Consider the following 16,869-nt stretch of genomic DNA (forward strand, 5'->3'; position numbering starts at 1 on the left):
TTTCGCCTGTAAACCGTCTTGGCTTGTCGAAAACAGATGGGCCAGTTGTTTGAATGTAATCCGCAATCTCAATATGAATGCGGGTTGCTAAAGGCACATTAGGTCGTGTGATATGCACAAAGCGACTAAGAAGATTGGAGTACGGGCGATCTATTTCACTGGAACTTTGAACGTTGATTGTAGAAACGTTGTAGAGTTTTGCTTCTGCAACTTCTCCTTTGGTCTAAAGGGATGGGAAAGGGATTTTGAGGGATCCATAAGGCGTTTACCCTTGAGGTCAAGAATGAGGCCGTGGAGCATGAGGAAATCTGCTCCGATGATTGCTGATTGGACGTTCGCAACGACGAACGACCATGTTAACTTACGCCGTAGGTTGAGACCAAATGTTAGATTTAGCGTGCCGTAGGTATCAATAATAGACGTGTTGGCCGCGTAGAATTTGAAGTCGTCTTTGCCACGATGCATTCCCTTGATTATCAAAACAGGTATGAGTGAGATGACTGATCCAGATCCAGAATCGATAAGAAATTTTATGTTGGTATTACGATCGATTATGTGTGCTTGGAGATCTGCTGTCACCAGTCGCCTGAACAGATGACAGCTTCTTTTGGCATGATAAAAGCAGACAGGTGGCTGGGAGGCTGCATGTTCCATGGCAGCGATGTCGCGTTTCAAGTCGTCCACGACACTTGTGTCAGCTGCCGGCGCGTATTCGCGTGTTTTGCCTCTGAACTATGCGGAGGAGGACCCAGCAGCCATGACAAAAGAACCCGATTCCTTTTCCATGAGATCGTCAGCGAATGCAGTTTGCTCTTCCAAAGTTGCTGAGCGTAGGAGCTTCAAGCCCTGTTGTACGTGCTGCGGTAGCTGAGAGAGCCAGCGGACTCGCAAGGCGTCTGCAGACGAGCGACCATCAGTAAGAGTTGTCATTTGTCGAAGGAGCTGCGAGGGCTTCTTGTCTGTCCGGTGATTCCGTAAATCGCTTAATGATAATCTCCTGCAGGTGCTCGTATTTGTTGACTTCCGAGGGTTGCGCCAGAACATCAGAAACTTCAGTCATTATATCAGCATCCAAAGCACTGATTAAATGGTAGCAGCGCGTGTTATCGGAAGAAACCATAGCCGCGCATGTGGCTTCCAAAACGGCGGTAGCTTGATGGCGTCAACCGACTCGACGACAGGAATAACGGTGCTGCCGCGTTGAGTCTCACCAGAGTCAGCGAAGTTGGCGGTGCAGGCGCACACTATCCGGTATTCAGCATTTTGTTTATTGCGGGGTCACCAATATAGTAAGTTATGTAGTTACTGCATTATTTAATTAAGAAATACAATATAATGTTGAATTGATGCCGTAAGCTTGTTACGCGGCCGAGTTGAAGTCCAGAGTGGCCATTCTGACGATATCAGAAGCTATCGTCTTCCAGGAAAGGTCTTGGCGTTAGTACTTGTTTACGCCGTGTTGCCAGGCTGGGCTTTAGTCTGGGCGCCACAGACAGCTAGAAGAGCAATTGGGTACGTCGCAACAGTTAAAAAAAACAAACCAGATTTTTATTCGAGAAAAGTTTTAAGACTTGGCTAAAATTCGCAAAGGAACACAAGAACTGGACAATAGAAGACAGGAAAGTTTGCAGAGACCTGGTGACACGTTTCAAAGGCATCATGTTAAGTAAACCCTAAAAAATGGAGGCGGCAATATAATGGTATGCGTGGGTTTCACCTATAAGCACGTTGGATCGTTGCACAAAATTGACGGGATTATGCGAATGGATGACTATTGAACTATTTGACTATTTGAACAATTGCAAACCCATTTTCCCAATTTTTGTGACCAGTGTGCGTACCAAGAGCACTTTTCAGCAAGATGGGTATTCCAAGATGATAGAATAGCCAGCGCAAAGTCCCGACCTCAATCGGATTAAAAACATATGGTCGATCGATTTTTTATTTTTTCTAAAATGATGCAAAACCCATTACTCGTTGAGTAAAAGGGTATACAAGAATCGTTGAAAATTATGTAACAAGCAGAAGGAAGCGTTTCCAACCATATAAAGTATATATGTATATTTTTGATCAAGATCAATTGCTGAGTCGATGTCCGCCTGTCCGCTCGTGTGCCTGTCCGTCCGTATACACGTCGACATCTCAGGAACTTTAAAAGCTAGAGATTCTACATGCAGACTCCAGTAACATAGACGCAGCGCAAGTTTGATTCATGTTGCCACGCCCACTCTAAACCCTTTAAACCGCCCAAAACTGCGACGCTCACACTTTTGAAAAATATTTTGATATTTTTTCACTTTTTTGTATTAGTATTGTAAATTTGTATCGATCTGCATAAAAACTTTCTGCCACGCCCACCCTTACGCCTACCAACTTTCGAAAAATGTTTTGATATTTTTGCACATGTAAGTCTTAAGAATTTCTCATTTTCACGCCCACAAACCACCAAAAACTGTCAGTGTTAAAATTTCTCCGTCGCACTTTCACTATTCCGTTCTTGTATGTGCCCCGAACTTTCATTTAGACTTCTATTTGAGAACGTTTTACCATGATTGGTTTGTACTCGTACTTGACAATAACAATATTTAAATGTTTATGTCCTGCTTCTTAAGAATGCTCGCCAACTTTCCTTATATACGCGCACAATTTTTTATTAGGATATGTTTAAACATAATGTGTATTGTTGTGATCTACAAAGTTCTATTATTTACTGTTCTCTTTACTTGCTAATTTCTCGGTTGTCTCAACACCACTACCACTACTACTCCGCTTCTCGCACAAGAATCGGCGGTCTACCAAGTATCTAGTATATTGTTTTTCATTTTAAATGGCGATCCGCAATGTTCAAATCCAACATATATATTTTATTCATTACCAGATATTTTGGAAATCACTCCAACTAAATGTTTTCAAAAATTTTTCAATTTGATTTGCAACAGGAACAAAAAGTTTGACAAGTAAAAATTCCTTTTGCCATTCGGACAGCACAGATATTAAGCCTGCTGGATATTGCAATCGATCGGACTCAAATTACATATCAGTTGGTATTATATGGATACGCGGTATCTAACGAACTTCTTCATTTAATATAGCAGTTAGAATCGTAGCTTCAGTCAATCTGGTACATTTACACAATTATAATCAAAGACCCAACTTTACTGCTAAGCGGTAATGACTGGTAATTGTTAATGAAAAACATGTTAGTAAACGAAGGTGCACTCAGAACTTTGCGCGATCGCACTGTTGCTGCCTTTTCAATGACACTTAACAATGCAAAAAGTTTAAAATTTATGCGAACCGAGCCAGGTGGGAAAGGCTAAGCGCTGTAGGAGTCAGATGGACATCCGGAGAGTAGAGCACCACTTTTGTGCTTGACCTCACCGCAGCCTGCTTAGTCTCTTGACTACCGTTAGCAAAGCCGGTATGGGATGTAAGCTTCTATACGTGTGTGGCCGCCTCTTCGGTGGTGAGATGTTATTTTATGGGACCACCTCCCCCACTATTTGCTATGAAAGCATTTCCGCAACTGGCAGCACCAGCGACAAAGCCAAGGAGCAGCATGGAGTCCACTTTTATTTTTGTTTTGTTCATATTTTACGCGACGCAACATCAATTAAGTACTTGGCCGGAAAAGCGCATACCTGCAGCTGAAAAAAGGGGTCGTAAATTTGCGCCCTAAAGTGTTGGCGAGTTTCGGGGCGACAACCCGCCCCAAACTTGAGGAACGCAGCCGTCAGGACGAGGTCCCCATGCAGACCAAATTCAAGGTGCTGGGGTATTAATAGATTGTTTTCTATACTACCGACTCAACGATCCAGACCTTTCTGACATTAAAAAGAATGTACATTGTTGGACGACAGCAACAGCCTAACCCTAAGCGGCGAGTAGCAGTCAACAGGAGATAGTTTATCGTACACTATATTTGTTGAAAAGGATATATGTGTTAATCGGAATCACTACCCGGGTCGATCTGGCTGTCTGTCTGCCCCGTTCGTATTATTGTCGCTAGGAAGTTAAGGTCAAGCATACAGATTCTAGTGCTAGTTACTACGACCAGTTGCCAACGTCCACAAAACTGTCACGAACACACTTATTTGTTACTCGTAGAGTGAAAGGGTATACTAGATTCGTTGAAAAGTATGTAACAGGCAGAAGGAAGCGTTTCCGGCCATATAAAGTATATATGTTCTTGATTGGGATCAATAGCCTAGTCGATCTGGCCATGTCCGTCTGTCTGTTCATCCGTATGAAGGTCGAGATCTCAGGCTATTATAGCTAGAAAGTTGAGATTCAGCATTCAGACTACAGTGTCATAGACGCAGCGCAAAGTTGTTGCCACGCCCACAAAACTTCCAAAACTGCCACGCCCACACTTTTGAAAAATGTTTTCATATTTTGGCACATGTTTTTAGTCTAGTACATTTTTTCGATTTGCCAAAAATCAAACCAACCGCCAAAAACGGTCAGTCGGGGAACTCGACTATAGCGCCATTTTCAAAAGTGTGGGCGTGGCAGTTTTGGGAGATAGAGTGGGCGTTAGAGTGAGCGTGGCAACATAAATTAACAATCTTGCGCTGCGTCTATGTCTCTGGAGTTTGCATGCTGAATCTCAACATTCTAGCTTTTATAGCTCCTGAGATCTCGACGTTCATACGGACGGACAGACGGACATGGCCAGATCGACTCGGCTATTGATCCTGATTAAGAATATATATACTTTATATGGTCGGAAACGCTTCCATCTCCCTGTTACATACTTTTCAACGAATCTAGTATACCTTTTTACTTTTTTACTTTTTTATCCCAAGGGCTATCAAACTTCACATTTGTGAAGATTTCATTGAAAGGAACTATAAAGAAATATTATTAATTTCGTTACATCTATTAAAAATCACCTACTTAATCCTGTCGTATCTAATTCAATTTTAAACGTGTTTAACTTTTGCAAATGGAAATCTTCCTCTCTCATTCTCTCTGTCTCAGCCACACCCTCTTGCTTTTCTTTTTCGATAGGAATTTCGAGTATCGTAGTTGAAAAAACCTTCTCCTGATCATCTAATTTTTCATTAAGTCGACTGCGACTGACGACAACACTTTTTTTATATTTTCGACGCATATACTGCTCTAGATTAAGTTGATCAGGATTCGCGGTTCCCTTACCAAAGGAACTTTTGCCTCTGGAAACCACACCTAACTCGTCCCGGTAAATGGTAGGCTTATGAACCACGCGTGAAAAACTAAGTACGGGGTACCGATGCTGGCCAGAATTATCGATATGGGGTCTGTGTTCCTTATCGATCTCTTGGATTTCCTTATCCAACGCTTCCACTTTTCCCGCATCGTCTTTACCCGCTGCCATATCCCGTTCTAAGATTAGACAAATTTTTCTGTAAACGACATTCTGCTTTAGACCAGCTTTCCTTTTGGTTTGAATAAGTTTCTCCACATCAGCTTCAGGGTAATTGTATTTACAGGCCTCTTTTATCTGCATCTGCTTTTTAGCAATGTCACAAAGTTTTGGCAAAATGTGTCGATCGCGCAGATTGGTTGCCAGCCACAATAAGAATTCCTTTTGTGTAATTGGCTGATTTGAAACCACGTCTATACGCGAGTAACGCTTTTCGGAACCGCACCTCAATGTCAGGACCAGATTGGTGTGCTTACTGCCTACTTGGTAGTCCTTTCTGTCCAGATTTAGATCAATAATTTCGTAGATGCAGTAGATTTTTCCAACACATAGCCGCACAAAGGTTCCGGTTACAGTCTCCGAGAAAATAGATTTATGTAGTAAATTCTCCATGTCGTTTCGTTTTATGACTGCTCTACTTAGCTGTTCCCGGTCGAATACTTCATTTTCAAATTTCTCTGGCGGAACGTTTTGGGATACATTATCCCACTCACTGTGTGGCGAGTAGTCTCCGGAACAAGTCTCTATACCCATGATATTTACCTCCTTCCGCTTTTGTGCCTTGCAATAATTACTAGCCTTAGTCTTCCCTGCACAGTCTTCGGAACATTTGCCCTTGCCGAATTTATAGTTCCGCATTGCCAATAAACGCTTAAAAGCATGAGCCTTATTGTCACCAGACTCCTGTTTATTTGTGATCTTACCTCTTGTCCATTCGCGCTCATTCATTCTGTAATTGGGCTGTTTTCCAACTTTAATGGAACGTTGAACTTGTCATAAAGGTCCTCCTAACTCAATAATCGATTTTGATCCAATTCCCTGAGACTTTGAAGTTTTGAAGGAACAGCATTGACACCCAATAAATGTCTATGGTAACAATCCTGATTGTTTGATTTTTAGGTTGAGACTTCTTCCAGAGCACACTTTTTTCGAAAAAAAAGAAGTATGGATAGCTATCAGTCAGTCATTTACATAAGCCATAGTTTCAGTCTTTAATTGTAATGGATTGTATAATCACTGCACTTAAATAAAAACGTTGTCGTGTTTATTAAATTATTAATAATTAAATATATTTATTAATAATAAAATATTATTAATATATGCTGAAAAATAGAAGCATACCAGAATTCAAGTAAATACACACATTGCGAAATAAGAATTTATTATTTTTTTTCAAGGCTGTCAAAAATTTCTTCTAACAGGGGAGAAGAGAAAACAGGGGGGTAGAAAACCAAAGCCAGCATCGATTAGTTTTCCATCTAAGGAGGTGTGCAGAATGTTGTACCGGTTAGGATAATCACAGCCCGCGACCGAAAAAAAAAATACAATTGAAAAAAAGGACAAAAAAGCCTATTCGGCAAATATGGTTCGTGAAGCTGCAAGTTAAACAAAAAAGTATAAACCTCTAAAACGATTGTTTAACGTCCATATCAACAGCAGCGCAATATTTACACCCGTAAATTTAAAAAATTTTTCGATTTTTTTCGTTTTATTTTTTGACTCCAATTTTTATCGATATGGTTAAAAAAATGATGGCCACGCCTCTTCTAGCACGCCCAACTGTCACAACCACACAGTTGAAACCTTTAATTTTTTTTCATTTTGTTTTTGTTTCTCACATTATTTGACCTCTTCGATCTAGTTCGTACAAAATTCGCAACATCTTCAATGGTATTTTCTTTAAACCTTTTCGAGCATAATGTCAACAGTTATTATCGTCAAAAGGACGGTAAGAAGTCAACTAAGTTTCTATTTTGTTTAAATTAAGGATCATATTGAGCTTATTAAAGTTTTCTACTTCAGCCTATTAATGTGTTTCGTAACTCATGTGCACATGTTCTGCAAATGCTTTTTCATTATAGGACCTACCCTACATCAAATTCGTTTTCATTTACGAATAGTTTATTTTCGCTGGACTTTTCGGATATTTAGTAGCTCGTCATAGATTGTATTGTTGCAAGAATTAGGATCTTTAAATCTAAAATATGCAGCTGAAGATTAATTTCGTAATTTTAAAAGCATTTGTCTTAGTTCAAAAGCTGTACAGATCTCTTGTACGTATTACCCAGTTTCATAATGCTGGGGTTCCAGCATGGGGATACCATCCCAGTAAAAGGTTATCTTATCCCTCCTCAGTCAAGGATTTATTCGGGTCCTAGAGAATCGAACCTTTTTGATCCCCAAAATATTCTTCTGGATCCGAGAGACAGGGTCCCTTCTGGACTCTAACTTTTTTCTCCGCCCGACTGTCTAAATCACTCAAAATCGTTTTCTTCTTTTTCTTAGTGGGCGGACTATTTTCTCTATTTCACTATTTTTATACCCGTTACTCGTAGAGTAAAAGGGTATACTAGATTCGTTGAAAAGTATGTAACAGGCGGAAGGAAGCGTTTCCGACCATATAAAGTATATATTTTCTTGATCAGGATCAATAGCCGAGTCGATTTGGTCATGTCCGTCTGTCTGTCCGTATGAACGTCGAGATCTCAGGAACTACAAAAGCTAGAAAGTTGAGATTAAGCATACAGACTCCAGGAACATAGACGCAGCGCAAGTTTGTCGAATCATGCTGCCACGCCCACTCTAACGCCCACAAACCGCTAAAAACTGCCCCGCCCACACTTTTGAAAAATGTTTTAATATTTTTTCATTTTTGTATTGGTGTTGTAAATTTCTATCGATTTGCCAAAAAACTTTTTGCCACGCCCACTCTAACGCCCACAAACCGCCCAAAGCTGCCACGCCCACACTTTTGAAAAATGTTTTGATATTTTTTCATTTTTGTATTAGTCTTGTAAATTTCTATCGATTTGCCAAAAAACTTTTTGCCACGCCCACAAACCGCCAAAAACTGTCAGTGTAGAAGACCTCCTTCGCACTATCACTAGCTGAGTAACGGGTATCAGATAGTCGGGGAACTCGACTATAGCGTTCTCTCTTGTTTATATTTAGGGAGTCAATACTCGACTGTGACCGTTGGACTGGCTATTCTAACGCCCTGAGATCTCGACGTTCATACGGACAGACAGACGGACGGACAGACGGACATGGCCAAATCGACTCGGCTATTGATCCTGATAAAGAATATATATAGAGTGGGCGTGGCAGAATGATTTGAGAAACTTGCGCTGCGTCTATGTCCCTGGAGTCTGTATGCTTAATCTCAACTTTCTAGCTTTTGTAGTTCCTGAGATCTCGACGTTCATACGGACGGACAGACGGACGGACAGACGGACATGGCCAGATCGACTCGACTATTGATCCTGATCAAGAATATATATACTTTATATGGTCGGAAACGCTTCCTTCTGCCTGTTACATACTTTACAACGAATCTAGTATACCCTTTTACTCTACGAAAAACGGGTATAAAAATATACCACTTTTGTAAAAATACGATAGCTTAGCGGGAAAAAATCTATGAGCAGCCCAATTTCCTACGAGCCATAACATCTAAAATACGTAATAAAATTGTATGGCTTAAAGAAATATATGTGAAAGTAAAGATGCAAAAAATGTCTTAAATTGTTAAAAGACAAGATATTGGGGACTTTCTTAAAATGAAAGTTTTTGTCGTCTTGATCTGTCTGCATCAAAACGTTATTAAAAAATCCAAAAAAATTTTTTTTTGTAAAAACCCTCTATGAATTTTCTATTGAAGCGTTTTGAATAGGTGAATTTTAGATATTGCATGCTTCAATATTTTTATATAGCGTACCTAATAAGTACATTTTAAATATTTTTATTTTTATACTTGATTAAAAAACATTTTCGCCATAAATGATGATTTAGGGACTTGTCGATTTTAATCCTATTTGGTGTACATAATTTGATTTTTACCTGTAAAAATACTCCAAGGGTATATAAGCTTGGCTCGCCCAAGCTAGCTTCCTTTCTTGTTTGATTTAAAACAAAATCGAATTAAAGTTTGGCATTATCTCTCTTTAGCAATTCTTGTTTCATGTTTTATGATTTTACGTAATTAACTTATTACCAAAGTCATAATGCAGTGGTAGTCCTGACATATCTGTTTTAATTACAAATATCTATCAATATCAGAGCCAAAACCCATCACAAAATAATAACTACGCCGCAAGGCGGAGGTGGATCCCAAACTAGTTGTGTAACAGAAATTCTAACAGAACTTGAAACTGTGCCTGACCACGATTCCACGTTTCTCAGTCGTGAACACGTTCAACACGAACGGCGATTAATTGCATTTGTTTATGAGTATGGATTTCGGATTTGTCTCACACTCTGCCAGGTGGCTCCACCGTCCACCATTTGCCACGACGTCGTAATGGGGCGGACAGCGCTAGCTTATGGCATTGTGGCGTGTGGGTGTGTAGCGAACACTCCGATGGGGTCGCTGCACATCACACAATTGGAATGCTGCATACAGTGGTGAAGGGTATGTATAATTTTCTCTTAAAGAAAATAACCCCAACATCTGTTCTAAATGTTCCGATTCAAGATATTTTTACCCACCGTTAACATCTCCAGCCGGACCTTTCGGGGTTGATATGAAAGTGAGTTTGTTTTCCCTCAAGTTAATACACATTATAAAGTAGCCATTATGTTGATGCCCGCCTGAGATCCGGATCAAGTCAGGTCTGTTGGGCTCGGGTTATATCGCACTATAGGTATCTGCCGAAGGTGGTGATAATATCGCTTGGGTCATAGTCATTGCTAACTTCGTGAATCTCCCCTGCCGCAGACTGGCGTCCAATCGCAGCCGGAATACATTAGTGCTAAAGTTATTACATGATATTTTCCTTTTCCGAAAGCAGTGTCACTTGCAATTATACACTTACTTTGCAACATTTTTTCCGGGAGGAATCGATGGGGTTGACGACAAGCGTGTGTGTAAATGTGATTTTCGCATATTGGCCCTCCAAACTAATGGCTTCACTAACGATTGTAACCGTTGTCCTTAATGGCATTCTTTTGGTCATCACGCGTTTCGAGTTTAACCGATTTGTTCTGTGTCTCCTACATCCCCCAATTAAAGCTGGTTGGTTATGGGCTTGAAGATGGAAAGAATAGATTTTTCCGCTGCCTTCTTCTTTGACTTTTTTGTTTAAAGGCGTTTCGGCAATTAAAATAGTAGAAATAAAAAGCTTACATTTTAGAAAAAATCATGTTGAGGGTGCTTATAAAGTTAATTTCATAGGAAAAAGCTTTTTTAAGTTGTTCATAAACTTCTTCTTTAAGCCGCTCTATCCACACATCTTGACCATCGTTGTGGTCAAAATAAAGTTCTTACAAACTTATTGTTAATAGAAAAAGGGCTCGAGCCAATGAGGCCCGCACGTTAAACCTCTCTTCCTCTCTCAAAAGGCTACAAAATATCCGAACTGTGGACTGGTGGCAATAGGGTTAAAGATGCCTATCTGGCCATCGAAAGAGCTCTGGAGACTCTAGACACTCGTAAACATCTCTAATCGTACGATATCGAAAAATAATCTCACAACGGAAATAGCATATTTAAAATGCCAGCGGATTTCTGCGAGTTAACTTATAAAATCCAATGCCCAGGAGGACTTCCAACTCGTTATAGCGGCGAAATCTCATCTCCTGCGTCTCTTTTCCTTCCCATTGAGTGCACAACCAACCACACAGCATCTTCAGGCACTTTTTGGGGGATTGTTAGTGTTTATTGCCACAGTTTAGTTTGTTTATTGTAATCCTCGTTATAAATTAAGAAAAACTTGTGCTATAAAAGTTGTTCGACGCTCCGTCCTACGGTACATTCAACGAATATCATAAGCATGCTGGCCCATTTTAATTGGCTGCATATTTCCCAAAATGCGTTAAAGAAAGTTGAAGCAGATAATTGCAGCATATGGTTTACGACCATGGCGACCATTTTTCAAATATATCAAATTTATGTTGGGCAAAAGTACACAAGAAAAGGCTAAAATGACAATAGAATCCACTTACAATAATTATAATTTTTATATTTGATTTTAAAATAATTCCATTAAATAGAATTAAAATCATCTGTAAATATGTATACTATGGATTCCGTTTTTCGTAGACTAAAGAGGTATGATAGATTCGTTAAATAGTATGCAGGTAGAAGAGAGCGTTTCTGAAAAGGTTAAAAATCTTTGTCTTTCAAATTTCCTACGATGTTTACTATTTACTAGGTGTTGTAATTAATTGGTAGCGTTTTACGAAAGATGACGCTAGCCAACTATTCATAGTCACACATTAAAATAAGGGGAGTACCTAAGATGTACTTGTGTAGAGGTTAAATGTAGGCGAGGTCAAGTGGTTGCGTTCTCAGCAGACGTTTACGGGATTAGTTGTTGGCCAGATGGTTGGGGTGGTTGTCCAGTCTTCTTGCGATTCGTTGGCTGTGACTATAGATCTCATCTACCACCCATGGGATCTCGAGATCCTCATGGATGATGGAGTTCTCATGGTAAGGATGGGCATTGGAGACCATTCTCAAGCATCTGTTTTGGAAGCGCTGGATCTTTATTCGGTGTGAAGCGCTTGCAGTACCCCACAGCTGGAGAGGGACAGTGGGAACTGGGAAGATTGGAGTTAAGCTTGGATAGAAGGCCAGGGTGCCACACTCTGTCGAACGCCTGTTTGGCATCCAGGAAGACGGCACAACAGTATTGCTTATTTTCGAAAGCGTCCAGAATGCATGCTACGAGCCGGTGGCATTGCTCGGGTGTTCCATGTTCCAAACTGGTGATCAGGGATTAGTCCAGCCTCGTCCAGTACTGGCAACATTCTGCGGGGAGTGCTACTTAATTTTTTTAACGTTGCTCGATGAAAACGCGTGCCAAACACGTGCTTTTTGAGTTGTCTACATTATTCTTATGGCTTTGAGGCGTTTTCTGACCGTCGAAAAGTCGACTCCAAGTGATGTGAGTCGTGTCGTGGCTTTTAAATCAAAGGTTATTTGAAGTAAAATATTTAAAAATGGGTTAAAAGCTTTAATCGAATGCCTAATTTCCGTAATTGGCCTTGACTTTTAAATTAATAATATATTGTTACATATAAAAATAGTTTGATTGGAAATTCCATGCATCGCTAGACTTTCCAATATTAAAATAGGCCCCACCGGAAAACATATTTATTTCAAATTTCGGTACCGTATATTAGACCAGCTATATTTGTAATATTACAAATATGTTAACATCCCCGCAGCTGTTGTGTTTCCCATTTAATTTGCTTCGCTCGACATTGGCAAATACGAGTTTTGATATTGGAATTCTTGGTGGCGGCTGTTCAATAAGGAAAAAATAACTTAATAAGCTAGAATCCTTGACAGGTGACTGAGTAAGCTAGGGGACAAAAATATGCAAGCATAAGCGAACCATTTTTGGTGAGTCTGGCTAATAATAAGCGTATTCTTTTTTGGTGAAATGACAAAACATCATCACGTCAAAACTTTCACACTTTGAAAAAATGTATATTCAGGATTGTTGGCTTTTTGCTGGCTATTTCAATTGCATTTCAAAAGGGTGACACAGTAACATGTTATTGCGCTATAATTAATTATAAAGCCACTTTTTAAATGAAACACTGATTAAAGTAAAAAGCAAACGATCTTAAGTGTTAGGAACACGAAGGGGGCCAAGGATGGTACTGCGAATTCTAGGCGAGTGTGCTGGGGACACACAGTCTGTTCTTGTCGCATCTCCTGGTTATTGCATGAGATTCGTATCCGCTTCACCTGAGTTTTCATTTGCAATTCAGGTTCGTTTTCATTGCAAAAATAACAACGACAACGTGAGCTGCATATTTTCGGCTAATTATACCCGTTACTCGTAGAGGAAAAGGATACCCTAGATTCGTTGAAAAGTATGTAACAGGCAAAAGGAAGCGTTTCCGACAATATAAAGATTCTTGATCAGATTCAATAGCGTAGTCGTTCTGGTCATGTCCGTCCGTATGAACGTTGAGATCTCCGGAACTATGAAAGCTGTGTTGGTTGTGATTCAGCATGCATACCCCAGAGCCATAGGCGCATCGCAAGGTGGTTGACCAATGCCTCCACGCCACCCTAACGCCCAGAAACCGCCAAAACTGGCACCCCCACTCTATTACAAAATGATTTGATATTTTTTTATTAGTCTTGTAAATTTCTATCGGTATGCCGAAAACCTGTTTGACATGCCCACTTAACGCCCACAGTTTCGAAAAAAGTGTTGCATTTTTTTATTGTATTATTAGTCTTTTAAATTTGTATTCAGTTGCCAAACCACTTTTTGCCACGCCCACAAACTTTTCAACCTGCCACGCTTATATCTTTGAAACGTTTTTTTTTTCGTTTAATAATTTTTTTTCTTACTTCTATCAATAGTTATTCGCATAGTTGTTCGCACCTTCACTAGCTGAGTATCGGGTATCTTATAGTCGGGGAACTCGACTACAGCGTTCTCTCTTGTTTTCTAATTAAAATGATATTTATGAATTTTGTAGCAGGCAGAGTAAAATATTCAATGACAACGAACATTTTTACAGGAAAAATTTAACAATGAAGCACGTACTCACCTAACCCATAAATATGGACCTTACATATTACAAAAAGATATAGTAGTAAAGGTGCAGTGTAGGTACCCAGAATTATTCCGGAACACGTTCTTTCATAACTCCTTTTCGAGTGGAAGGTTTTCCACAAGTAGGGGGCGTGAGTAACTTTCATACATTCCTTGCAACGCATCTGTAAGCACTCCGTGAAAGGCTTTTGTAAGCATTACTTGAAATGCTTCGATATGCATTCCCTGAAAGTCTTCTGGATGCATTCCCCAAAAGGCTTCTGTATGCATTATTTGAAAGGTTTCTGGATGTTTTCCGAAGCAAGTGTTCCAGAATATTTTAATTTCAATACTTTCGTAAACATTACTGAGGATTGTTTCTGCAAAATTTTCCGAATTAATTGTTAGGAAAATTCTAAAGAATAGAAAAGAATCCCAATGATAGAAAGTCAAAAAATAATTCATTTTTTATTTTGTATCGTAAAGTAATTACTTTCGTAAATATCGCTTGCTGAAAATGTGTTTGTCTTTCTAAATATAATAATATTTTTAGGTAAAATAAGAGAACATATTAAGATTAAAATATAATTGAAAACAAGAGAGAATGTTATAGTCGAGTCTTTCGACTATCAGATACCCGTTATTCATCTAGTGGAAAAGCGAACGAGAAATTTTTTTTGGCATATTTATAGATATGTATATGGAAAACAATTTAATACAAGCAGGAGGGAACGCTATAGCCGAGTTCCCCGACTATCTATTCCCCGTTACTCTGCTAGAGAAATTTCGAAGGAAACATTTTAAAACTGTTTTTTGCGGTTTGGCAAATCAAGAAAAATGTACAAGACTAATGAAAAAATAATTCTTAAAAGTGTGGGCGTGGCAGCTTTGGGCAGTTTGTAGTTTGAGTGCTAAGTCTCAACTTTCTAGCTTTTATAGTTTCTGAGATCTCGACGTTTATACGGACGGACAGACGGATATGGCCAGATCGACTCGGCTATTGATTCCGATCAAGAATATATGTTTATACTTTATACTATATATGGTCGGAAACGCTTCCTTCTGCCTGTTACATACTTTCAACGAAAAAAGCGTTTGCTACCTTTTTCACTACGAGTAACGGCTCTAAACAGTTATCCAACCATGCAAGCATTTTAAGTTGTAGCAAAGATATCGTTTTGTTTTTTGTAGCTTATTCATAAATAAAATTGTCTAATATAATATATAAATGCAATATTCTACAGTAGACCAGAATCCCATTCTATAGAAATGACCAGTTCCACCCCTGTTCTATTGGCCTGCATTGTCCACATGGTGCTGCACACAACGCTCTTCATACATCTTGATGCAGGTATATTTGTAGACACTGCCATCTTGGGTAGCCAGATATTCTATTTGTCGGTAATGGATCTGCTGAGCAACAGAGGGTGATATCCATGCACTGGAATAACATTCCCCATTGGGGAAATCTCATCCTTGAGACTATCGTTGCTTTCCTTATTGGCGAAAGTTCGGTTGTGGGGCTGTCGATATCCATGGAAACGCTTCTCGTCAACATTATAAACTTTTTAACCAATTGGTCTGGTCTGGGCTACAGTACAAAAATTATTTTCCTGGAGATCAGCACGATTATATTGGGAATTATCTCTTCAGTTTTATTGATTATCATTACAAATTGATCGGCCAAAGTGGAGAAAATTGGACAACAAATTTGGAGAATTACCACACAACAAAGTCTGCCGTTGTTCACCAAGAAAGCTTTTCATTATAAAGGCTGTTTAAATTTATAACTTTTAAATTAGCAAAATGACTTATATTGTTTTTGGTACCTTGTAAATTATATTAATTATAATTAATTTGAAATACGTTATACAATGTTATTGAGCTGCATTTATTCTATTTTTCAGCATTGTTCAATATACCAGTATCTAGTGCTATTATTATGTTTCTTATAATCAATTAGTGTCTGACCTCTATGCACCCCACAGCTTTATGAAGCTCGCTAACAAAAAGTGTAGTATAGATTTGCGACCAGACCAATACATATGGTACCTGTTATAGCGGGGGGATTTTCTGGGATGTTATACCTTCACTGGACACTCGACTGGTACCAGCCCAACAAGAACAAGAGAGGCACCCGTACCTAAGCTACTGGGATTGCAAAGTTTAGAAATGCAAAAATTCAAAATATTTTTCAACAAGAGAGAACGAGTGAAATCAAAAGTCCTGCTGCATTACTTGAAGATTGTCGCTGATATTAAATTGGCAAATAAGTCAGAGAGCGACGAATATCAAGCGCGATCGCCTATATCGCAAATACGACAACAAGTTTTAGTGGTTTGTTCCAAAACAGTTGTGAATTTATATTCTATTGTGATAAAGCTGGACATGTGAGCACCGATAAGAAAAATTCCTCGAATATTAAATCTGTTTTTGTTTCCTCGAATGCGCAACCAGTTTGCGTTGGTTGTGCACTTTATAAAACTCCAGGTGGACGACAAGAGGGTCATTAACATTATGCCGACATCAATCTGATCCCTTTCTCCACTGTACACATGGACCATTTGGGATTTTTTCGAAGAGTTCCCGCCGAAATAAGCATGTTCAGGTGTTTGTCGTACAATCACCAAATTTACCGTAGCACGAGCGCTGAAAATACATCAACCAAACCCCTCCTGAATATCCTACAAGATGTATCAAGTTATATGGGCATGTCATATCGAATCATTACTGATCTCAAAACAGGTAGGTTTTTGAAAAATACTGAAAAGGGAATAACGTGAAGCATGTACTCATTGCAGTGAGAACACCAAGAGAAAATGGACATGCTAAGTGAACTAACCGAATTATCTTATCAATGTTATTGAATTCAAACGAAAATGAAGGCCCCGAGATGTTCTTGAGATTATCTTGACAAATGTAATTCAAAGACAAGACCATAAGGTGCTAACGGATGTT

General features: G+C 39.3%; 2 protein-coding genes across 2 annotated transcripts; one reads left to right on the forward strand and one right to left on the reverse strand.

Annotated features, from left to right (window-relative positions):
* Positions 1-150: 150 nt before the first annotated feature.
* On the reverse strand, positions 151-14,312 carry LOC120444780. The gene is made up of 3 exons (XM_039624720.2): positions 13,928-14,312; positions 4,900-6,330; positions 151-500 (listed from the first exon to the last, which is right to left on the reverse strand). The coding sequence occupies exons 2-3, from the start codon at positions 6,134-6,136 to the stop codon at positions 151-153; spliced, it is 1,587 nt and encodes a 528-aa protein (XP_039480654.2). The 5' UTR covers positions 6,137-6,330; positions 13,928-14,312.
* Positions 11,470-15,701, forward strand: LOC120444782. Its single transcript, XM_039624721.1, is given in 3 exon segments — positions 11,470-12,755; positions 15,156-15,331; positions 15,334-15,701. Coding segments are annotated over 2 exon segments (519 nt in total). The 5' UTR covers positions 11,470-12,755; positions 15,156-15,180.
* Positions 15,702-16,869: the final 1,168 nt, after the last annotated feature.

This window comes from Drosophila santomea, chromosome 2R (genome assembly GCF_016746245.2).
Source record: "Drosophila santomea strain STO CAGO 1482 chromosome 2R, Prin_Dsan_1.1, whole genome shotgun sequence".
NCBI classification, from domain to species: Eukaryota; Metazoa; Arthropoda; class Insecta; order Diptera; family Drosophilidae; genus Drosophila; species Drosophila santomea.